Genomic DNA, 25,952 nt, shown 5'->3' on the forward strand with positions numbered 1-25,952 from the left:
GACATCCTTTTATTGTTCCTGATGTTAGTTGTAATGCTTTTAGTTTTTGCCCATTGAGTATGATGTTGGCTGTAGGTCTCTCATGTATGGCCTTTATTATGTTGAGGAATGCTCCTTTTATTCCCACTTTTCAGAGTGTTTTTATTATAAATGGCTGCTATACCTTATCAAATGCTTTTTTCATATCTATTGATATGATCATGTGATTTTTGTCTTTGCTTTTGTTTATGTGAAGTATTATATTTACTGATTTATGAATATTGTACCATCCTTGCATCCCTGGGATGAATCCCACTGGATCATGGTGTATGATCTTTTTAACGTATTGCTGGATGGGGTTTGCCAATATTTTCTTAAGGATTTTAGGGTCTATGTTCACCAGTGATATTGGCCTGAAGTTTTTTTCTTTGTTGTGTCTTTGTTTGATTTTGGGATTAGGATGATGCTGGGTTCATAAAAAAAAGTTTGGAAGTGTTCCATCTTCTTGAATTTTTTAGAATATTCTTTGAAAGATAGGGGTTAACTCATCCTTAAATGCATTGTAAAATTCTTCTCTTAAAACATCTGTTCCAGGGCTTTGTGTGTTGGGATTTTTCTGGTTACCACTTCAGTTTCATCAGCTGGTATTGGTCTGTTCAGGCTTTCTGCTTGTTCTTCATTGAGTTTTGGAAGATTATATTTTTCTAGAAATTTTCCCATTTCACCTAGGTTTTCAAATGTCTCAGCATATAGTTCTTGGTAGTAATTTCTTACAATCCTTTGTATTTCTGTGGTATCAGTTGTAATCTCTCCTCTTTTATTTCTGATTGTGTTTATTAGGGCCCTCCCTCTTTTTTTCTTGATGAGTCTGCATATATGCTTGTTGATTTGGTTTATCTTTTCAAAGTCCCACCTCCTGGATTCATTGATCCTTAGAATTGTTCTGTTACTCTCTGTGTCATTTAATTTTGCTCTGATCTTGGTTATTTCCTTCTTTTTACTTGCTCTGGGCTGTCTTTGTTATTGTTCCTCCATTCTTGTAGATGTAGCATTAGGTTATTCGAAATGTTTTTATCATTTTTAGGTAGTCTTGTATTGCTATGAACTTCCCTCTCAGGACTGCCTTCACAGTGTCCCATTGATGCAGACCCTGGCTTGTGGATTCTGCCACATTGTACATAAGACATGAGACATTCACAGGGACTACCGAGTCCTGTGGAGGAAAAGGGTGAGCATGGCTTTTCTCTCAAGGGGAGAAAAAGCCACAGCCCTTGCCATAACTAGCCTTTATTGGGTTTCTCGGCACATTACATGATGATCTTCATTTACTATGCACAGGTTCGCTTTAGGCTGTCACCTTTTACAGAAAAACAACAGATGCCGCTAATCATATCACAGAAGAAGGATATTTGCAAATGAAAAGGGAAATGCAGGTGAACAGGTTACACTCGTCCTTGGAAGGTTTAGCATGGGTTTTAGGAAGTTACAGTAAGCACTCCCTGTCTCAATTCAGGGAGAGGGAATTTTAGCAAAAGCAAGTCTCAAAGCAGCCTAGGTACATTGCAGGCCTAATTCCCCACAGGAAAGCCTATCTGTGGGTGTGGGTCCTGTGTGTCTCCAAGTGGGAGCTGGGCCCTCACCATGCAGAATGGTCTCCTACATTCCCCCCTTGTTTTTAGTTAGGACCACTATAGATCCCGCAAAGCTGCTACTTGCTGGTCTTTCACATGACCCTGGGAAAATAATTTGCAAATACATCAAAGTACATAGAGCATTATTATAATCAGTAAGCAACCAGCGATTCCAAAGACACACACTCTCAGATTAAGCCCATCAATCATTGTCAGGCAGTAATGATCAAATAGATGACATTCAAAGGACTCTGAGGGCCTATTTTGAGTCAGGGTCAAATAGCTAAAGTGCCACAAAATTTGGGGGAAACAAATTCATTTCAGGCTTGGACCCTTATCATTTAAATTGAGAGTATTAGCAAAGCAGGTTTAATGGGATTTTATACTTTCTCTCTTAGGCCTGATTGCCCTGGGAAATCCGCCTTTTCCAGCACAGGGCTGCACTCACCACCAGCATTGTTTCAGGCTTAGGTTGAGCAGGGGAAGTAAGGCAGTCAAGAGATTAGGAGACTTCTCACAAACAGAAGAGGACTCAGGCTATGTCAAAGCCAAGAGGCGAGGGTCCATCCCCCTCTTTTTCCAAAGCCCCTCAAGTCCTTCCCTGAGGGCCTTCCTGTGATCGTGCCTGTCTTAGATTTATCCTCCCTTGAGGAATCTTATCTGTCACTGGATAACTGACCAAGCATTGGGGGCCAGGCAGTGTGAAGTAAAGTGGGTAGAGGCAGTGTGCCTGCCAGGGAAATAAACTTTGTCTCCTTCGTGGCTTATGGTCCCAAAGTCTCTCACTCAGCTTTAGCCATCGGGAGGTTACAGCTTCTGAAACCAGGCAGGGCAGTTCCTAACATCTGATCTCCCCACTTTTTCATTTGTAAATGCAATTGTAGCTGCTAAGCCTGTGAAACCTACTATTTTCCATTCCTGAATGCAATCTTAAGAAAACAACCTCTCTCTCTCTATATATATATCATAAAGCACAAATAAGGTTAAGACAAGGGGTCACCCAAGGGCTGTTAGGACACAAACCCATAAATTCAGCCCATTGAACCAGTTTTTAGGGTTCAGCCATTAAACATTATGGGGCACCAAGGGGTTGTTGCCCTATGCAGGAGGTGCTTAAGCTTTGGCCTCTGTCATTGGAGCAGGCCCCATCCTTCTCCGTTGGCAGACCCAGACCCATGAGTGATGGTGTGAATGTCTGTTTTCCTTCTGGTGTTCAGGGTCAGCTGGGCCATCTGGTCTGTCAGTCGATTGGTTCTTGGCTCTAGGTAGCAGAGCTTGGTGTCTATCCCACTCATGATAAGGCTTTACTCTTTTGGTTGTTAGCCAGACAGGACCTGTAGGGATGGAAACACATGCCTACCCTCTTCCCCAAGTTAAGAGGTCTACAGAGTCCTGCCAAGAGCCATCTCCCAGCGAATATCTATATAAAACCTGAGGATAAGGTGACTTTGGCTCTTTCTTTTGAAAATGTTTTTCAATTGGAGTACAAAGTGATTTATCACAATTTTAAAAATTATAGGTAAACACGGCTAATAAAAATCAAGTTTTGGGGGGAGGACTCATGGCTACCCCTTTTTTTGTTTTTTAAGAAGATTTTTTTAAAGTATAATGAGCCTGTTCTATAATTGCCTGACCTGTTGGGTTATAAGGTATTCCTGTTTTATGTTGCGTATTCCAGCACTGAAGGGAGACCTGAGTAGAATATACAAGGTATCCAGGGCCATTATCAGTTTTAATTTGCTGAGACCATCCTAAATGACTAAAGGCCTCAAGCCAATGGCTTGTGTATTTTTAGCAGATTCTCCTGTTAAGGCAGATGCATGTAGGGCACCAGAGAAAGTATCGATAGAAATATGAACGTATTTGAATTTCCCAAAGGGAGCGTAATACATGATATGTTTGCTAAATTATTTGAGAACCTAGTCCTTGAGGATTAACTCCTGTAGATGGGGGTGCCTTGCTAAGGGCTTGGCAATCAGGACATTCTTTAATAATTTGCTTAGCTTGGAAAGACAGGCCCCCTGCTGTTTCCCCAACCTGCAATGAGTTTAAGCAGCAAGTTAATTGCCCTGTTGTTCTCAGGACCTGGTAGCTCCTAGGTTCAGAGTTTTCAAGGAAAGTAGGAAAGATGGGGGGGCAGGGTGCTCTACTTAAATATGTTTTAGACAAAAATGGTTACGCACCAAGGGACTTTTGTGACTCGACTGACTAACCGTTCCCTCTGGGAGAATAGCCAGTTCTTCCCTAAGGAAACGATCAGTGTTTACATGTACCAAGTTAAAAAATGGTACTTTGTCTTCCATGGAGAAGGGCTAGTTCTCCCCGGGAGACACTACACCTATATTTAATTTTTACAATAAAGGGTCATGGCTCTGGCATAAACAAGGAGGATTCTCAATATTTCTTTAACACGTCACACCCACCAGCCCACTTATAGCATGCTTTAGCTTGACACATTTATGATCGTAACTTTCCGAAACAGTTTTTTCTCTACTGGCAAATACATTTACATTTTGTTGTTGTTGTTAATTCTTATTGATTACTGCATCCCTTGAGTGTGCTCAAAAGTGAGCTGTCTCATTATTTAGTGTCCTTGACAACTTTAGTGAGGCTAGAGAAAAGGGAGGGAAGATGCTAAGCTTAGCACAGCCTGTTCTGAGGACCGAAGCAGTCCCTGAGCTTTCAGAAGGAAGAAAGGAAGATTCAGAGTGGTTAAAAGACACATTTTTTCATTATTTTTCTTCCTGCACTTTTTACTGTCTTAGGGAAATGAGATCTTATTCCTTTCTTTAAACAGTCAATTTAAATTCTTTCTGAGTAGAATCCTTATGGTGTAACAACATTAGAGATCTTATTCTATTTACCAGAGGTTTAACAAAATATTTTGAGACTGAGCCATTTTTTTTTCAAAACAAAAACAAAAGCAAAATCTAAGCAAACCTGTATTTTCAAATTAAATCCTCTAAAGGAGGGATTGAGACACTAACCTAGACTCTTATCTCACATCACCTCGTGTTATTTCGACTTCTGCCCAACTTTTTCCTAAATAACTAAGTCTAAAAATCCCTTATCGGGAAGACATTCAGCAGCCCCATAACTACTGAACTAGCTGAAAACATTGTTCTTGATCCCCAGAGACCCCACTCCCCATGGTTGAGGATTCGCAGAAACCTTTAAATAAATTTTTTAACAAATAAAAGAACTGTATTCTGAAATTTCTCCCACCGCAAACACAGTGATTACAAAACCAGTCTCAATTTTGCCTTTTTTCCATCTGCACCTTTAAATCCTTATGCAGGTAGACGGAGGGAAAAGGCAAAAGTGAAGGCACTGCAAGAGGCAGCTTAAAAGAAAGAATTTGCTGAGATGCTTGTACATTGTCCTGTAACTAGTTGAAGTTTTTAAAGCTGATTAAAGAGAAAATCTTTGTTATTTCTCCCAAGCCTGGACCTAGTTGGGGGTTGTGCCGCAGGGATAGACTTGTGGGTGTTTTTACAGTGTTGTGGCAAGCATCCTTGTGGCTCTTAACTGCTCGACCTGAGCCCTCGAGGTTATGGCAAATACTTGGGAAAAAGAGCAAGGCTCCTGCTTACTAAAGAAGGTACAGTTGCAAAGTGGTCACAAGAGAGAGTGACCTAGGAAGAAAACCCTTTTCCTCTGAAATCCAACACAACCTTATGACCTTACTGAAAAGCACTCGGTGTTGTTGGCCCTTACCTGGGCGAATGCGCGAATACTCCAACCAAGTTGGTGTGTTGTCCACAATGATGGCTCATAGCCCTGCTCGCTGTTCATGGGCGCAAGCTGGTGTGGACCCTGGCTCGTGGTGTCCGCCACATTGTGGATGAGACACGAGACATTCACATGGTCTACCGAGTCCTGTGGAGGAAAAGGGTTTTTCTCTCAAGGGAAGAAAAACAACAGCCCTTGCTGTGACTGACCTTTATTGGGTTTCTCAGCACATTACATGACGGTTCTCATATTCTATGCACAGGTTTGCTTTAGGTGATTACCTTTTACAGAAAACAAAGGAGCCAATGCCACTAATCACACAAAAGAAGGATATTTGCAAATGAAAAGGGAAAAGTAGTTGAACCAGTTACACTCATCCTTGGAAGGTTTAGCGAGAGTTTTAGGAAGTTACAGTAAGCACTTGCTGTCTCAATTCAGGGAGAGGGAATTTTAGCAAAAGCAAGTCTCAAAGTGGCCTAGGTATATTGCAGGCTTGATTTCACATAGGGGAACCTATCTGTGAGCGTGGGTCCTTTGCATCTCTGAGTGGGAGCTGGGCGCACACCATGCAGAACGGTCTCCTACATCCCATAAGTTTTTGATTATTGTGAGTTTATTTTCATTTGTTTCTGGAACTTATTTCTTCTTTCATTTCATTCTTGACCCATTCATTGTTTAATAGTATGCTATTTAATCTCTGTGAGTTTCAGTGTTTTTGAATTTTTTACTTGAGGCTGATTTCCTGTTTCAGTCCCTTGTGGTTGGAAAAAATGCTTGATTTGATTTCAATTTTCTTGAATTTGTTGAAGCTTGTTTTGTGTCCTATCATATCATCTATCTGAAAATGTTCCATGTGCATTTGAAAAGAATGTGTATTTTGGTTCTTTCGGATGAAAGACTCTCTCTCTCTCTATATATATATATATCAGTTAAATCCATTATTTCTAGGACATTGTTCAAGCTGCAATATTTTTGTTGATATATTTTTTGGAAGATCTATCCATTTTTGTCAGTGGGATGTTAAAATCCTCTACTATAATTGTGTTGCTGTCAATATCTTTCTTGAAGTTCTCCAAGATTTTCCTTATTTACTTGGGTCCTGCTATGTTGGGTGTATATATATTTACAATGTTTATGTTTTCTTCATGGATTCTTCCCATATTATGAAGTGACTTTTTGGGTCTCATTTTATGGCCCTTGTGTTGAAGTCTATTTTGTCTGATATGAGTATTGCTACCTCACCTGTTTTTATTCTGTTCATTAGCTTAGAACATATTTTTTCCATCTCTCCACTTTTGGTCTGTGTAGGTCTTTTTTTCTGAGGTGGGTCTCTTGTAGGCAGTATATGTGTGAGTAATGGTTTCTTATCCATTCAGCTATTCTATGTCTTTTATTTGCAGCATTTAATCCATTTACATTTAAGGTTATTACTGATAGTTACTTATTTACTGCCTTTTTATGTCCTTCATACCTGTGTTCCTCTCTCTGTCTCTGTCTCTGTCTCTGTCTCTCTCTCTCTCCTTTTCTTCCTTTTCTTAAAGCAGTCTCTTTAGCATCTCTTTCAATGCTGGTTTGGTGAAGGTGTATTCTTTCAGTATTCTTTTGTCTGGAAAACTCCTTATTTCTCCTTCCATCTTAATTGATAGCCTTTCTGGATAGAGGAGTCTTGGTTTTAGGCCTTTGTTTTTCATTACTTTGTATATTCCTTGCCATTTCCTTCTGGATTATAGTGTTTCCATTGAGAAGTCAGCTGCAAGCCCTATTGGCGCTCACTTGTATGTTACTTCCTGTTTCTCCCTTGCTACCTTTAAGATTCTCTCTTTGTCTTTAAATTTTGCCATTTTAATTATGATGTGTCTTGAGGTGGGCCTCTTTGGGTTCCTCTTGATTGGGACTCTCTGTGTTTCCTGGATTTGTGTGACTTTTCTCTCATCAAATTAGGGAAGTTTTCCATCATTACTTTTTCAAACAGGTTTTCTGTTATTCTTCCTTGCTCTTATTCTTCTCTTGATGGTATCCCTATTATATGACTATTATTATGCTTCATGTTGTCCTGCAGTTCCCTTAACACCTCTTCTTTTTTTCTGAGTCTTTTTTTCTTTTCTTGGTCTTTCTGGGATTTTTTTTCTACCTGATTCTCCCTTGCTGATTTGATCTTCTGCTTCATCTAACCTGCTTTTGATTCCTTCTACTGTGTTCTTCAGTTCAAAACTTGTATTCTTCTTTTTAAAAGATTTTATTTATTTATTTTTAGGGAGGGAAGGGGGGGGAGAGAGAGAGAGAGAGGGAGGGAGAGAAATATCAATGTGTGGTTGCTGGGGGTTATGGCCTGCAACCCAGGAATGTACCCTAGCTGGGAATCGAACCTGGGACACTTTGGTTCCCAGCCCGCGCTCAATCCACTGAGCTACGCCAGCCAGGGCTAAAACTTGTATTCTTTATTTATCTTGACTCTTGTTGATAGTTTCTGTTTCCTTTTTCATGTTGATACAGTTTGCAGTGAGTTCATTGTAGTTTCCCTATAGTTTCTGGTAATTCTCAGTAAGCTCATTGACCTTCCTTATAACCATTGCTTTGAACTCAGTATCTGATACTTGACTTGCCTCTGTTTCACTTAGCATTCTTTCTGAGGCTTCTTCCTTTCCTTTCATTTGGGGATTGTTTCTTTGTCTTCCCATTGTTTGTGAGACTCTTCTTGTTAGCCTCTGCCTCTTAAATTAATCTGTTCTGACTTCCTGGGTTTGTGGTGTGAACTTCTATGGTAGGAGATCTATGAGATTCAGTGATGCAGTCTCCTTGATCTCCTGAACTGGCTCATCTTTGGTTGTCTTCTATGTTGGCTCTCTGGAGCTATTTGCATTTTGATTGTTGTTGGGTCTGTCTTTTGTGGGTCCTTCCTTCTGGCTGGTTGACTGACAGTCACTCCACCCACCACCTGTTGTATTCTGTTGTGCAGGTCTGAACAGGTCGTGTCGAATCTGGTTCTTCGGTCTGTCTGAGGTTATGAGGCTTCTTTGTGTCTATTGTTCAGTTGTTGTTGTTGCTGTTGTTTTCTGGGTAATTTCAAAAATGATTAGTTGTAATTCCAGACTGGTCCTGGGTGGAGGTTAGTGTGGCTTCCACTCACTCCTCCACCATCTTCTTTTATTATCTGTGGGTGGATTTCTTTGTTGGTGGGTTCTCTTTTCCAGCAGGTATATTGGCGTTCACTGCTCCCACCTACTCTTTTATGTGGTCAGTTGGAGGAGGAATGCAAAATGGATTAAAATAGCCAAAGTGTATTTTATGGTATTTAAATTACCAGCGTGTAGAGAAGAGTTACAAGAACCTTTGGATAAGTATAGTTTTAACCATGATATTTCACCCAACTAGCCACTTTTTAGAACAGGTGAAAAAGAGATAAGACCCTTGTTAGAGGGGGGAATGATTGTGAGCTGAATCCAAAAAACCAGAAAGCTTGTGGGAGGTCACATTATGAAATATAGGGAGAGTAAAGGATAAAAAAGAAACATAGTGTGTGAGAGAATAGAGTTAACCACAACAGTGATAAAGCTTGGGGAGAGCGTGAAATGGGCTAAGATTCAGGAGAAGTGCTGTGTAGTATATACAATTGTATGGAACAACAATTTTTTGTAATAATACTGGAACAACAATCATATGACAAGAACTATATGATCTGGATAACAAGAACAGGAAGTACATGACCTAGAGTAGTGTGCTATTGGAACACAAGTGAAGTGAAAGAAGAAAAAATAAAAAATACACTGTGAAAGAGAAAACAAGGAAAACCAATCAATGCAATTAAACAAACAAATAAAATGAAGAAAACTAAACAGAAAGAAAAGAAATTAAAAAATACTAATAAATAAAAGAAGTAAAAATAATGAGAACATATTAATAATACAAATAAACAATAACATGCAAGTTCTCTAGAATAGCAAATTAAATTTGTTTCAGTGTCTCAGTTGTTGGGATTAGTCTTGTGTTCCTTCTTTGGGTCTATCTCTGGACCTTTCACAGTTCTATGTCTTATTGCCTCACTTGGGTGAAAAAAAAAAGGAAGGAAAAGAAAAGCCTCCTGCTGACTTTAAACCCACCAAGCGAGTTCTGATGGTGTTCCTGAATGCCTCAAGCTGAAGGGGGTTGGGCTTTGCTTTTCTCCCTCCTTATGATTTTGTGAGGATAGGGGCCATGTCTGGGCCATAATCTTCACAGTTGCCCAGTCTCCAGCCCAGTTCCTCTGTATGTTCCTGGGCTCCCACTGCCCATCTACACCATGCTGGCAACTTCTGTCGACCAATAGTGCCATCCCTGAGGTGCACTAATTAGGGGAAACTTACACACCACCTTCTTGCTCTTTGCTATCCTAGGTGCTAGGCACTTTCCAAATCTCTTCAGGGTAGTTCAGCTCCCCCACTGAGTTAATTCTCTCTTGGGACTGCTAACTCCCTAGCCTTGCTGCTCTCCTCTACTGGGGGCACTTCCTCCTTCCTCTTAATGAGTCAGACAGGCTACATGGGGGCAGGGGTGCTGTTGCTATTGCAGCAGGGGTGGGGCACACCAGCACAGCCACTGTGTCAGCAGGGGTGGGAGACTATCAGTGATTTTAAGACACTATCAGTTGTAAGATGTATTGCACTGCAAGATGTATTCAAACATGTTAAAATGTGAAAGGAATGAGAGTCTAAGAATCATTGGCATATGGTATTATTATGTTTGTTTGAAGAGAGCTGATCTGTGTTGCTTGAATTCAAGGCTTTAAGAAATAACATGAACATCATTATACATTCTCTGAACTTGCATTATTTGCAATAAAATATACTGAATTATTTTATGGCTCTAATGATCCTGGAATGAAATAGTGCATGTAAAGTGTGTAATCCTGATAAAGTTCCAGAGTCAGAAAGCGCTCATTGAATGATAGTAGTAATAGTAATGGTAACATTAGTCCTCATAGTAGTCATAGTAACACATGATATTTTCAATAAAAACTGGACTATATCTGTTATTAAATTCAATGTTTTTGAAATGCTAAGATCCTATACATTTGTTGAAGGTTTTTTTACTTTAAGTTTAAGTAGTCTTAGTAAATAATAATCACTGCTCAGTGCTTTTGATGAGATATTATATACAAAATTGTTGATTGTTTATTGGTTAAAATAGTATTTGATACTTCCAGAACATGAAATATAACTTTTGTTGTTTCTAAATTTCTAAAGATTATACAGATTTATTGAAGTTAATTTCAGAAAGATTAAGTGATTCTAGTTAATAATTCTTTCTATGTTTTTATCTGGGTTGAATAATATATGAAAGTATATAATAATTATAAAATAATTGACACAATTTGTAACAAATAGGAAATACACAGTAAAATATAGTATCATTGCAATTGTTATTTGTAAAGAGTATTTTCTATTGTAGTTCATTTTTCCCTTTTTCTCCTTGGCCAAATCAAAAGTTTTTAAAATGTCAAAGATTGCTCCATTATGCTTGCGAAATCTATTTAACTTTTCTGAAGTTAACTTCACCAAATAATATGTGTCTTTCAGAATTTCTATGAAAATAAAAGATGATGCATGAGATGATGCATGTGAAGTATTTTGTTGCTATTACTGATGTGTAATATTTATATTTTCCTGGCATTATAATATCACCTGAATATTTACTGGTTGACAAATTTAAAATACTGAGAAAGACTTAATACATTTGCTGAACTTAACTCTCTAAAACTAATATAACTTCATCCACTAACACAGAATAGCAGTTCTCAAACTCTTTGGTGTCAGGGCCACATTATGTTCTCAAAATAATTGGAAACCACAAGAAGCTTTTGTTTATATGATTTATATCTTTTGATATTTATTATGTTACAAAGTACAACTAAGAAATATTTTGAAGTTTATGAATCATTTCATTTAAATGACAATAAGCCCATTTATTGTTAACATAAATACTATATTTTCATGAAAACTAACTGTATTTTCCCAAAATATTAAGAAAGAAATCAAGCATTGTTTTACAGTTTTGAAATTCTCTTTAATGTTTAGTTTTATGGAGAGACAGTTGGATTTTCATACATGCATGCGTATTCAACCTGTTGTGATATGTTGTTTGGATTGAAGTTTATAAAGAAAATTCAGTTTTAAAAACAAATAGTTGGAAAAGGGAAACCTAGCACACTCTCTAAAAGAGTATCAGAGTCTAAGAGTCCTTGAACCACACTTTGAGAACTGCTGACACGTATCTTTAATTTTTAAGGTATTGAATAAGATAATGTATGCAATATATATTTTTATTAATGCTACCTTAGAGGGTGCTATTATTTATACTTTCCAGATATTCTCAAAGAACTTGAGTTTCTTCTTGTTTTGTTGACTGTGTTCATGGTTTCTAAAAACAAACAAAAAAATGATGGTATAGATTTCGTAAAGAAGTTAAGTTACTTTACCAAATAATATCTGTATTAACCCAATTGAGATCATGATTTTTACATCTATAATGTCAGTAATATGCATAGTTCCATGCCTGGCACATATGGTAGACTCAATAAAAACCAACTTTACTCTTTACTCAATGTACATAAAATTATACCAGTAGATGCCAGGGATAAAACTAGCCTCAAGTATTCAAAAACCGTTTCCGCTCATCTGGAATCACTCTGCTACTCTCTCTTGTTTTTCCTCAACAAGCCTGTTGCGCATGGGTCACCGGCCAGCAGTGACCACAGAACGCTGTGGATGTCTCGACGATAAACACGCGAGAGAAAACAACACATGCACAGAGACAAACTAGTTTCTCTGGGGAAGTAGGGACGAAATGGCCACCCCCCCTAGTGGGGAGCGCGCTGATTTACCGTCCATACCTGCTTTTATTAGGCTCATTTTGCATAATAATTCAGGTAAAGTACAGTACTCATTAGGGGGAGTAAGGAACTATAGAAAACAAAGAACTCTGCCGGTCTATTGAGTTGGGGTCAAAGAGCTGTAAGACTGAGGAACTAACTAACTTCCTCCTAAGGCCCTTCTCATTCAACTGAGAGCATTCTAAACAAAGAAGGTTTCACAGTAATTTACATGTTCTTTCTTAGGCCTGATCACCCCGGGAAATCCGCACTTCTCAGTACCGAGCTGTACCTCCCTGTCATTGTTTCAGGCTTAGGTGGAGCAAGGGAACTAAGGCAACTGAGAGATAAGGAGATTTTCTCCCAGACGCTGAGAACTCAGGCTATGTCAAAGCCGAGGAGCGAGGGTCCATCACCCCCCTTTTGCTGCAGCCCCCCAAGTCCTTCTTTTGGGGGGGCCTCCCAAAAGTGATCATGCCTGGCTTAGGTCGTTCCCCCCGTGGGGAATCTTACCCGTCTTTGGCTAACCGACCAAGCTTTTGGGGGTTCAGTTGTGAATAAAGCAGCAGAAGCAGCATTCCTGCCAGGAAGATAAGCTTTTATCTCCTTGCCGGCTTACGGTTCCAAGGGCGTTCCCTTAGCCTTAGCTAGGCGGGGGTTTCAGCCTCTGATACCAGTCAGGGCGGTTCCCAACACAAGCCCTACTTTCAGGGCCTAGAATCCATTAGGAAAAATAATAAATCTTTTAATAGAAGCAAGCTAACACCACTCCATACCTGAGCTCATGAGTAATGCTGATTTCTATGGATCTTAGAGTCAGTGTGTGAGGCCTTCTCCAGAGACATCAGGTGATTCTAGGAATACCTAGAAGATTGTGCACCATTTCCTGTGGAGATTGAATCTCCACCTCAACACTCGTTTCCTGAGTGTAGGTGTGTCTATCTTGTCAGGATTCCTTTAAACTCTAGTTCCCATATTGCTGGGGGGCAGTGCAGGAGGAGATTGGGGAAAAACAGTTCCCCTATATTCCTCCTCTGGTCTTATTACAAAATCCTGAGAAAACATAAGCATTTTTGTCAGAAAATGGGCTTCTTCCCTATAATTATATCGAAGTGGTTACTGTTTCCACTTACCAGTCCAAGTGTTTAGTTCTAGAGGTAATCACTTTCAGGATTAGCAATGGCCACTATGTCTTGGAGACCTTTCTGATCTTAATAGGGATTTATTTGTCAGTTTCAGAAGGGACCTCTATGTTTTCTTTTTCCTTTTATAATTTTAAAAATATTATTAAACTTTGTTTATGGAGACTTTCAAAGGATATAAAAGTGCATAGAATTATGAGAGGAACCAAAAGAACCCCAGACTTTATTTATAAAAAGTGTTTATTAATTCTTACATGTTTAAATTTCAGTCACCTTCAAAGTACTTTCTATTTGATGCAATACACCATTGAGACTTTTCCACTGCTCAGAACAGTTCTTTAACTCATCAATGTTGATGCTTTTTAGTGTTTCTGCCATATTTTGTTTTATCTTTTCCACATTGGCAAAACATTCCCCTTTGATGACTTTTTTCTTTTGGGAAACAGAAAAAAATGTGGCTTGGGGAAAGATCAAGTGAATAAGGAGGGTGGGGCATAGGAGTCATGCCATTTTTTATCAAAAACTGCTGAACACTCAGCATGGTATTCACTCATAAATCACACATTGTAAGATGGGCAAACCTTTTGAGTCTTCAAAAAATTCATTAAAGCCAAATTCAGCCTCTCACAACAATACCACCTGGTACATGGATACAGATGTGTTCCTAGAACATTCACCTAACGTGGGAAGCCTGTACTACAAAGGGCTCACCCTTCAGAAGATAATTGTGGTTTCTTTTGGGTCCTCCCTTATGTATAATAAGACCCATGCATTCATTATCCAGCTCCAAAATTTATCAATTTATGGACTGTCTTGTTTCATCCATACTTCCATCCACTTCTCCCTCCCATTATATTTTGAAATAAACTCCAAACAACATAATACTTCATTCACAAATATTTCAGCACATATATCTAAAAATGTTAGAACTATTTTTCTGTGTAACCACAATGTGAACATCACTCTTAAAATTAATGAGCAATAATTATTTAATATCATGAAAAGGCCAGTCATTGCTCAGAATTTCCAGCTGCATCATGAATATTTTTAAAAATTTGTTAGCATCAAGAACCCAAGGAATTTCACACATTATACTTGCTTGATAGGTCTTTTAGTTCTCTTAATCTGTAGACTCTCTCTTTACCTTTTTATCTTGTAAATTATTTGTTTTGAAGAAATCTTTCCCTCTTTCTTTAATCCCATATTAGCTTCCTTAACTCCAGAAAACTTTCTACAGTCTAATCCTTCACTAAAACATTTCAACAAGGGTAAGTCAATACCCACTTCTTTGTGGCAGGCTTTCACTACACTCTTTCTAGAGATTCCCTTACATTTATGACTTTTGGATCAAATGTTCTAATGATACAAGCTGGCAGTATTCTTACCTGCCTTTTTATATTTTTAAGACATGTAACCTGTATGGTTTTATTGTATTCTGTACACCAAAAAGCCTGTCAAAACTCCTCCAACCATTTCAATAAACTTGGTGAAAATCACCTTTTGATACTTGCCACTCTTCTCATCCAGGCTTAAAAATTTCTTCACCAGGATCTTGCACTATATTACCTGAAGATACTTTTTTTGTTTTTGATATCTCCTAGTTTTTATAGCCTTTCTTAATTTTTATGGATAACATGCTTAGATTCAGAATTGTAGGGATGTCCCAATACCCCCAAGGAGTCTTGTCACATCTATTGCTGCTTCCCACACCATCACTTGGTCTCTTTTTTCTAGTATAAGGCCAATCATTTTAGAATTCACTGTCTGAAGAAGAAGGTTTAAATATCACTTTCCAAACATCCTGAGAGAGCTCTCACACACACAAAAAATATTGACCACTTTTTCTCTCTTGATCATCCAGTCACTTTATACCTGAGAAAGTATATTGAGACAAACTGTAGGGACTCTCAGTTTCTGATTTGTTCCCTCTGTGTTCAAAAGCCAGCAATGATCTCTGAGAGTGCACTTCTTTTTATTTTGGTGGGGGGGGTATTTTTTTAATTTTATTTTAATCATTTTTCAAGTACAGTTTTCTGCCCTTTACTCCCATCCCAGCCCACCCACCCACCCATCCGTCCCCACCTCCCTCCCATTTCCACCCCCCTAGTTTTTGTTCATGTGTCCTTTATATTTGTTCCTATAAACCTTTTCTATTCTCCCCTGAAATTCCCTCCCCTCTCCCCTCTGGTCACTGTCAGCCTGTTCTCTATTTCAGTGTCTTTTGCTATATTTTGCTTCTAGCTCTTCTCACAGTTCATAGTGTAGATTTCTGCCAGGCCAGGATTCCTAATAATAATCTCTGATAGAATCCTTAAAAAGCAATCTGATTTTTCCCAAGCTTCAACTTCCTGTGGACACAAAAGAGAATAAAGTAACATTGAGATTTGAATTTCACTTTCAAGTTATCTCTACTTATTGATGCAAGACCTCTTCAAGATCTACTGTAAGAGAGAGGAAGATGGCGATGGGGAAGGAGGGAGCAGATTCCACTTCCTTCTAAACACAGGAGGAAAACCTAGCTGATCTACAGAGGAACAGAGCAAACAGCAAACAGTATCCCAGCATATGAAAATAAGAGACCAAAAATTGTAGTGGACACTGAAAAACCAGACGGTAAGGAGAGTACTTGAGGCCAATAAGGTTTCAGGGACCAGCTCGGGAAGCAGGGTGGCTGCAGCCCCAGGCCTAGCACCCACCATCGGGCCTGCCACAGAGTCCTTGGGAGAGAGCCGGGTCAACTGCTCTCTCCCTCCCTGGCCAATCAAGGTTTAAACAGAACTGGGAGAAACCTGGTTGCTTGAAGTGGCAGAGAGGGGATCACCCGCAAAGTCTGTGGATGCCAGCTTAGGAGAGTTGAGAGCCCCGCAGTGACAAGCACTGGCCCGGATAATCACTGGTCTGGCTGGAGAATTGGGCTGTACGGAACCAGAGCTGCAGACTTGAGTAGGAACAATTTCTCAAAAATAAAAACTGTTTGGTGAATACTCTAGCATCAGCCTCTTGGCCTTCACCCCAACCAGCAGGGCAATGATCCTGAGGTGGCGGGAAAGTTTGCACAGAAGGCTCTGCAATGCCCATACCATTAGGAAGGGTGTGCGCCCAAGCCCACAGCACTGAGACAGCCTGACCTAACGAGTGTGTGCTGCACCCCAGTTCACAGCAGTAACCCCGGGGAAAGAGCACTCTCAGGAAGACCTGAGTCCAACATCCAAGGCTTGGGGAGAGGCATCAGACTAGCTCTGGGGAGAGTGGGTGCAAGACTGGCTGAGTGCAGAATGGGAAGGGAGAAAAGCCATACCAATCACCCCTTAGCCAGGAGACTGCAAAAACTGGTTTGCGGTTTGTCCAGTTTGAAACCAGCAAGAGGTGATGGTGGTAGTTGTTGTTGTTGTTGTTTTGTTTTTAGAAATTTTTTTATTTTTTATTGTTTTATCTTTCAATACCTTCTTCCTCACTTTCCTTCTTCATTGATTTCCAATTTAATCTCTTCCTCCTCCCTTCTTCTACCTTTTCTTTGAATACCCACAAGTGAGACAAAAAAGAAAAAAATACCTGGGACTGTGAAAAGACCAGAGTTGGACGCAAAGAGGGGGCATCCCAACAGTTGAGACAGTGGGACAAAATTCACTTTGCTATTACAGAGAACCTGCAAATTATTGCATATTTGTATTATTATTTTTTTATTATTCCTACATCTTTTATGTTAATAGTATTTTTGTACTCCTCTTCTTTCTGTATAAACTTCATTGCTTGGCTGGTTATATTATATCATTTGACAGGTTTCCTCTGTTCTCTCTGACATAGTGTATTGCTAATTTACTGTCCTTCACGTCACTTGTGTTCCTTTAGCACACAACTCAAGGTCCTATACTCCATATTCTTGTTGTCCAGATCATATAGATTCTGTCATATGATTGTTGCTCTAATATTACTGTAAATAATGGCTGTTCCATACAATTGTAAATACTTCAAAACACCCTTCCCAGATCTTAGCTCACTTCACAGTTTCCTGAACTCTGTTACTGTAGTGGTTAACTCTATTCTCTCACACACTGCAACTATTTACTAACCTTTACTCTCATCTTACCTCAGAATCTGAACTCCCACAACCTCACTGCTTTCTAGATCCAACTTACAATCCATCCCTCACTAACAAGAGTCTTATCTTCTTTCCATCCTTTCTAAATAGTGACTAGTTGGGTGGAAGATTGTGGTAAATACTATAGATAGCCAAAGGATCTCCTATCTCTTCTCTACTGGCTGCTACTGTAAATATCATAGAATACTCTCGCTGTCTTAAAACACTTTGCCTTACCCCTCCAACTGATCACAAAAAAAGAGTAGGGGGAAGCTGGGAACACCAGGATACCGGAAGGAGACTGCACCACTGAATCTCACAGGTATTCTACCACAGAAGTTCACACCATAAACCCAGGGAGCCAGAACAGATCAATTTAAGAAGCTGGGGCTAACAAGAAGAATCTCACAAACAATGGGAAGACAAAGAAACAATCCCCAAATGAAGGGAAAGGAGGAAGCCTCAGAAAGAATGCTAAACGAAATAGAGGCAATTCAACTATCAGATATTGAGTTCAAAGCAATGATTGTCAGGAAGCTCACCGAGCATACAATGAGCTACCTGAAACTACAGGGAAGCTACAATGAACTAACTGCAAACTATACCAACATAAAAAGAAATAGAAACTATGAACAAGGGCCAAGAGGAAATGAAGAATAGAATTTCTGAACTGAAAAACACAATAGAATGAATCAAAAGCAGGTTCAATGAAGTAGAAGATTGCATCAGCAATTGGAGGACAAAATATAAAAAACACACAGAAAGAGCAAGGAAAGGAAAAGAGGCTTAGAAAGAATGAAGAGGGATTAACAGAAATGCAAGACAATATGAAATGTAATAATATCTGTATAATGGGGATATCAGAAGGAGAAGAAGAAGAGCAAGGGATAGAAAACCTATTTGAAAAGTAGTGATGGAAAACTTTCCTAATTTGATGAGAGAAAAAGTCACACAAATCCAGGAAAGACAGAGAGTCGCAATCAAAAGGAACCCAAAAAGGCCCACCTCAAGACACATCATATTAAAATGGCAAAATGTCAAGACAAAGAGAGAATCTTAAAGGCAGCAAGGGAGAAACAGGAAGTAACACACAAATGGGCCCAATAAGGTTAGCAGCTCACTTCTCAATGAAAACATTCCAAGCCAGAAGAGAATGGCAAGAAATACTCCAAGTAATGAGAACCAGAGGACTGCAACCAAGGTTAACTTACCCAGCAAGGCTCTCAATCAAGATGGAAGGCTGAATAAGGGACTTCCCAGACAAAAGAAGTCTAAAAGAATACACCTCCATCAAACCAGCTCTGCAAGAGATGCTAAACAGAATGCTTTAAGGAAAGAAAGTAAAATAGAGAGAGAGAGAGAGGAACACAAGTATGTAAATGGCAAAGAATAAGTACCTATCAATAATAACCTTAAAGGTAAATGGATTAAATGCTCCAATCAAAAGGCATAGAACAGCTGAATGGATAAGACAGCATGACCCACACATATGCTGCCTACAAGAGACCCAACTCAGGATAAAAGACCTGCACAGGCTGAAAGTAAAGGGCTGGAAACAAATTTTCCAAGCAAATGGACAGAAAAAAAAATGGGGTAGCAATACTCATACCAAACAAAATAGACTTCCAAAAAAGGACATAAAGAAAGACCCAGAAGGTCCTTTCATAACACTCAAGGGAAGAATCCACCAGGAAGACATAAACATGTAAATATATATGCACCCAACATAAGATAACCAAAATACATACAGAAAATCATGGAGGACTTCAATAAAGATATTGAGAACAACACAATTGTAGTGGGGAATTTTAACACCCCACTGTCAAAAATGGACAGATCTACCAAACAAAATATCAACAAAGATATTGTGGCATTGAACAATGCCCTAGATGAAATGGACTTCACTGATACATATAGAACCCTTCATCTCAAAGAAGCTAAATATACATACATTTCAAATGCACATGGAACATTTTCAAAGATAGACCACATGATAGGACTCAAAACAAGCTTCAAAAAAAAAACAAGAAAATTGAAATCATACCAAGCATTTTCTTGGATCACAAGGTACTAAAACTAGAAAACAACCCCAAGGAAAAAAAAACCAAAACACTCAAAATCAGGGAGATTAAATAGCATGCTATTAAACAATGAATGGGTCAAGATTGAAATTAGGGAATAAATGACAAAGTTTCTGGAAACAAATGAAAAAAAACTCACAACAACCCAAAACTTATGGGACACAGCAAAGGCAGTCCTGAGAGGGAAGTTCATAGTGACACAGGCCTACCTAAAAAAACATAGAAATATTTCAGACAAAGAACCTAACCCTATGTCTACAAGAACTCAAGGAACAACAAAAAAGACAGCCCAGAGCAAGTAGAAGGAAGGAAATAACTAAGATCAGAGCAGAATTAAATGACATAGAGACTAAAAGCACAATTATAAGAATCAATGAATCCAGGAGCTGGTTCTTTGAAAAGATAAACAAAATTGACAAGCATTTAAGCAGGCTCATCAAGAAAAAAAAGAGAGAAGACCCAAATGAACACAATCAGAAATGAAAAAGGAGAGATTATAACTGATACCACAGAAATACAAAAGATTGTAAGAAATTACTATGAAGAATTATATGCCAAGAAATTTGAAAATCTAGGTGAAATGGACAAATATGTAGAAAAATATGATCTCCCAAACTCAATAAAGAAGAAGCAGAGGGCCTAAACAAACCAATAACAACAAGTGAAATTGAAGCAGTAATAAAAAACACCCAACACACAAAAGCCCTGGACCAAATGGTTTCACAGGAAAATTCTACAAAGCATTTAAGGAAGAGCTAATCCCTATCCTTTACAGACTATTCCAAAAAATTGAGAATAACGAAGACTCCCAAACTCTTCTTTATGAAGGCAGTATCATGCTAATTCCAAAACCAAATAAAGACAGAACAAAGAAAGAAAACTTCAGGCCAATATCACTGATGAGCATGGACGCTAAAATCATAAACAAAATATTGTCAAACCACATCCAACAATACATTTAAAAGATCGTACACAATGACCAAGGGGGATTCAATTCAGGGATGCAAGGATGGTACAATATTTGCAAATCGATAAAGGTAATAAATCGCATAAACAAAAGCAAAGACAAAAATCACATGATCATATTGATAGATGCAGAAGAAGCATTTGATAAGGTACAGCACCCATTTATGATAAAAACATTCAGCAAAGTGGGAATAGAGGGAGCATTCCTCAACATAATAAAGGCCATATATGAGAGACTTACACCCAACATCATACTCAATGGCCAAATGTAAAATCTTTTCCACTAAGATCAGAAACAAGACAAGGTTTTCCAATTTCACCACTTCTATTCAATATAGTATTGGAAGTTTTATCCACAGCAATCAGACAAGAAAAGAAAATTAAAGGCATACAAATCGGAAAAGATGAAACAAAACTGTCATTGTTTGCAGATGACATGATGGTGTACATAGAAAATCCTATAGACTCCACCGAAAAATTACTTGACTTAATAAATGAATTTGGCAAAACAGGGGAATACAAGGTCAATGTCCAGAAATCAGAGGCATTTTTGTATACCAACAATGAAACAGCAGAAGCAGAAATCAAGAAAAAAAAATCCCATTCAGTATAGCAAAAAGAAAAATAAAATACCTAGGAATAAACCTAACCAAGGAGATAAAAAAACTGTATGCAGAAAACTACACAACACTGAAGAAAGAAATCAAGGAAGACAGAAACAAATGGAAACAGACACCGTGTTCATGGATTGGAAGAATTAACATCCTCAGAATGTCCATACTACCCAAAGTAATTTACAGATTCAATGCAATACTTATTAAAGTTACACTGGCATATTTCACTGACATAGAATAAACACTTCAAAAATTTATATGGAACCATAAACCACCTAAAAGAGCTGCTACAATTTTGAGAAAGAAGAGCAAAGTAGGAGGGATCTCAATACTTGATAATAAACTGTATTACAAGGCCACTGTCATCAAAACAGCCTGGTACTGGAATAAAAACAGACAGATAGATAAATGGAACAGAACAGAGAGCCCAGAAATAGACCCAAGTCACTACAGTCGATTAATATTTGACAAAGGGGGCAGCAAAATAAAATGGAGTAAAAATAGCCTCTTCAACAAATGATGTTGTGAGAACTGGACAACTACATGCAAAAAAAAAAAAAAAGAAACTCAAGCACCAACTTACACCATACACAAAAGTAAATTCAAGGTGGATAAAAGATTTAAATATAAGCCACAACAACGTTAAGGTCCTAGAGGAGAACATATGCAGGAAAATCTCAGATATTTCATGCAGCAGTATTTTTACTGATATGTCCCCTAGAGCAAGGGACATAAAGGTAAGAATAAACAAATGGGATCTCATCAAAATAAAAAGCTTCTGCACAGCTAAAGAAAACAGTATGAAAATAAAAAGAGAACCAACTGTATGGGAAAACATATTTTCCAATGATACCTCAGACAAGGGTTTAATCTCTAAAATATACAAAGAACTCACATAACTCCACTCTAAGAAGACAAGCAACCCAATTAAAAAATCGGCAAGGGACTTGAACAGACACTTCTCCAAGGAGGACATACGGAGGATCCAGAGACACATGAAAAGATGCTCAATATCGCTAGCTATCAGAGAGATGTAATTTAAAACTACAATGATATACCACATTACAATGGTCAGAATGGCCATCATAAACAAAGCAACAAATAACAAGTGTTGGAAAGGTTGTGGAGGAAAGGGGACCCTAGTGCACTGTTGGTGGGATTGCAGATTAGTACAACCACTATGGAAAACAGTATGGAATTTCTTCAGAAAACTAAAAATGGATCTGTCTTTTGACCCAGCCATTCCACTGCTAGGATTATATCCTAAGAACTCTGAGAAACCAATCCAAAAGACCCTATGCACCCCAATTTTCATAGCAGCCCAATTTACAATAGCCAAGTGTTGGAAGCAGCCTAGGTGCCCATCAGTAAATGAATAGATCAGAAAACTATGGTGCATTTACACAATGGAATTCTGTGCAGCAGTTAAGAAAGAAGGGGCTCCTACCCTTTAAGACTGCGTGGATGGAACTGGAAAGTATTATGCTAAGCGAAATAAGCCAGGTGGTGATAGACAAATACCATATGATCTCACCTTTAACAAGAACCTAAACAACAAAACAAACAAACAAGCAAAATATAACCAAAGACACTGAAATAGAGAATAGGCTGACAGTGTTCATAGGGGAGAGGGGAGGGAATTTCAGGGGAGAAGGGGAAGGGTTTATAGGAACAAGTATAAAGGACACATGGACAAAAATTGGGGGGGGATGGAAATGGGAGGGAGGTGGGGAGGGCTTGGTGGGTGGGCTGGGATGGGAGTAAAGAATAGAAAATTATACTTGAACAATAATTAAAATAAAATAAAATAAATTTTAATAAAGATCTACTGTAGTGATTTCTGAAAATTTCCACCTTTCTTATTTTTGGGTATAAGATCACCTTCACCTCACACATTTTCTGCTTGGTAGCCTATTTATCATTGGATGTGCTTATCCAAAATACTACTTCTCAGTATTCTTTAAAAAATCTTTCAAATTTCACACAAAAATGGGAGGATTGTGTGTCTTCCAACTTTGCATTTTACTCTGTCTCTTGACTTTAAAACAACATTGCCTATGCCCAGAGTCTCATTAAAAATCTTGCTAAACAGAGAGTTTTTTCAATTTTTACTTACACAATGTTTTTGAGTAATGGTCTCATATAGTCCCTGTAACATGTTTGGGGGTCACACTGTCCTCTCTATTCCCAATAACTCCAGAGTTCTCAGGCCCTGTCTCCGAAGGACTGACACACAAACTTTCATTTTCTTGACTCCTTTCCTTGGGAAAGGGTGTGTGTGTAAATGCATATTGTCAGCTAAAAACTCATCTCAAGTTCAGCCCAACCAACCCTGATATGCTTTTATTACTCTTATAGGTTATATACATATCATTTTATTGCATTTGGAAGATGATAGGGTAAAATAGAATTAATTGAATTTTTAATTTTATTGAGTACAGATGTAAATGTTTTCATTCATTCAAGAAATATTTATTGAGTACCTTCTCTGAGCCAGAACAGTTTTAAGAACTGGAAATAAAACAAACAGGCACAATCTAGTCTTACACAAACCTTATCTTTAGTAGTTAACCTCAATAATGATAATTCCAAGCCTTCTACATGAATATGCAGAGAAAGTATTCTTAACATAAAAAAAGAACTTTCATTTTCTGATATCATATTTTTATTCTTTCATGTAAGTCTTCTTTTATACTGTGAATAGCTTTCAACAAACATCAACTCTAAATTTTCTTCCCCAAAATGCAATTGAATACATGCCATTGCACAAATCTGTTCAATCCTTCAATATGCTATAACAATGTCCTACCTTTTCTGCTCTTGCTGTTCCTTCAGGTGTATCAGTTCCTATACCAGTGATTGGACTGAGAGATGAAGACAAAGTGTTCGTCCACAACACCACCTGTGTGCTGAATGACCCAAATTTTGTTCTTATTGGGTCTTTCATAGCTTTCTGCATACCGCTGACGATCATGGTGATTACCTACTGCATGACGATTTACGTTCTTCACAGACAAGCTCTAATGCTACTCCGTGGCCACACGGAGGAACTGCCAGGAATAAGCCTGGATTTCCTGAAGTGCTGCAAGATGAATATTATTGATGAAGATAACGCTGCAAACCCTAACCAAGATTTGAAAGTGCGTCAAAGAAAGAAGAAAGAAAAACGTCCTAAGGGGACTATGCAAGCTATCAACAATGAACGGAAAGCGTCTAAAGTCCTTGGCATTGTTTTCTTTGTGTTTCTGATCATGTGGTGTCCTTTTTTTATTACTAATATTCTGTCAGTCCTTTGTGAGAAGGACTGTAATCAAGAGCTCATGGAAAAGCTTCTGAATGTGTTTGTTTGGATTGGCTATATTTGTTCAGGAATTAATCCTCTGGTGTACACCCTGTTCAACAAAGTTTACCAAAGGGCTTTCGCCAACTATCTGCACTGCAATTATAAGGCGGAAAAAAAGCCTCCTCTCAGGCAAATCCCGAGAGTCTCCGCCACTGCTTTGTCTGGGAGAGAGCTCAATGTTAATATTTACCGGCATACCAATGAACCAGTGGTAAAGAAAGCTAATGGCAATGAGCCAGGGGTAGAGATTCAAGTTGAGAATTTGGAGCTACCAGTTAATTTCTCCAATGTGGTTAGTGAAAGGATTAGTAGTGTGTAAGAAAATGAAGCGCAGTCTTTTCCTACAGTAATTCTAGAAATGTATGAAAATGTTCCATAATTCTTCTGTCAGTCCTAACTAATGTAAATATTGCTGTCTGAAAATAATGTTTTTATATATAGCTTTGCAATCCTGTACTTTATAATCATGTATATGATAGTGAGATTTAGGGTTCTATATTTACTGTTTATAATAGATGGAGAGTAACTTGTTTTGATTCTTTGATGTGTAAAATGTTGATTGTTTTCTTTCCCTTCCTCCCTTCATCCCTTCCTCCTTTTCTCTCTCTTTCATCCCCCCTCTCTCTTTTTCACTCTTTTGTGAATAAGGAAATGTTCATCTCAGGTGGCATTTGCAGGAGACCAGAATGAAGCATGTGACAGTGGTTATATTTTAACTGCACCAAAAATTAAAAAATTAGTGTTATATTTTCAGGGTTAACAGTAAATATATACTTTAAATTCTTGCTGTGTTGTGCTCATCTACACACATAAAGACAGTGAGATAGTTTCTGCCTTCCTATACTCTATCACATCATTAGTGAGTCATAGGCAGAACTTCACTTTATTGTCACATATGGGACACAATTTGACATTGTCAGAGAGTTGTGTTGGTATTTTACTGCAGTGTCTGTCCCCAAACGTAGTGGTATTTTAACATAAGCAGCTGGTTAACCTAGACTACAGAAGTGGAAGGATGATAGTATATATATCCACCAATAACTTTTCACTTCTTAAGGATAATGTTCAAATTCTGATTATAATGACAAGCAAATTGAAATTAGTGTTTTCATTCTGGTCTGTACTAAATACCCAATCCATAATTAAACTTGGAAATGAGATCCCAGATTTTATTTCCCAATCCAGAATTAATATCAATTGGATTTTGGTCTCAGGATCTGGAAATTCGTGTGCTTTACACAAAGTGAAGTTAACATTTTGAGCCTTATTAAAATATTTTTAAAATTATGGTACCACTATCTATAGGACCTAATTTTGTTGTCCTTTTTTTTAGTAAAACTTGCATTTGAAGCATAGACAGTCAAAACCTTGAAAGTTTTACTTGATTAAGGACTACAGAATTAGGCCCTTAGAATGTAGAAAAAAAAAGTAATTAAAAAGAAAATTTTACTGAACTCTATGAATAAAAGAAATACAGAGTTTCCATTTGAGTTTTAAACAAAATTTTCCTCACTTTCAGTTCCTTCCAAACTCTATTCCAGG

At 38.2% G+C, this 25,952-nt stretch overlaps 1 protein-coding gene across 1 annotated transcript in view; it reads left to right on the plus strand.

The window, feature by feature from the left end:
• Nucleotides 1-24,729, plus strand: part of HTR2C (5-hydroxytryptamine receptor 2C) — a 264,826-nt gene extending 240,097 nt beyond the window's left edge. Inside the window, exon 4 of the mRNA XM_045817631.1 lies at nt 23,903-24,729. Coding sequence (XP_045673587.1) covers nt 23,903-24,729 — 827 coding nt within the window. The remainder of the gene's footprint in view (nt 1-23,902) is intronic.
• The last annotated feature ends 1,223 nt before the right edge of the window (nt 24,730-25,952 follow it).

Source organism: Phyllostomus hastatus, unplaced genomic scaffold, assembly GCF_019186645.2.
Source record: "Phyllostomus hastatus isolate PE091 unplaced genomic scaffold, TTU_PhHast_1.1 phas_scaffold_28, whole genome shotgun sequence".
Taxonomy (NCBI): domain Eukaryota; kingdom Metazoa; phylum Chordata; class Mammalia; order Chiroptera; family Phyllostomidae; genus Phyllostomus; species Phyllostomus hastatus.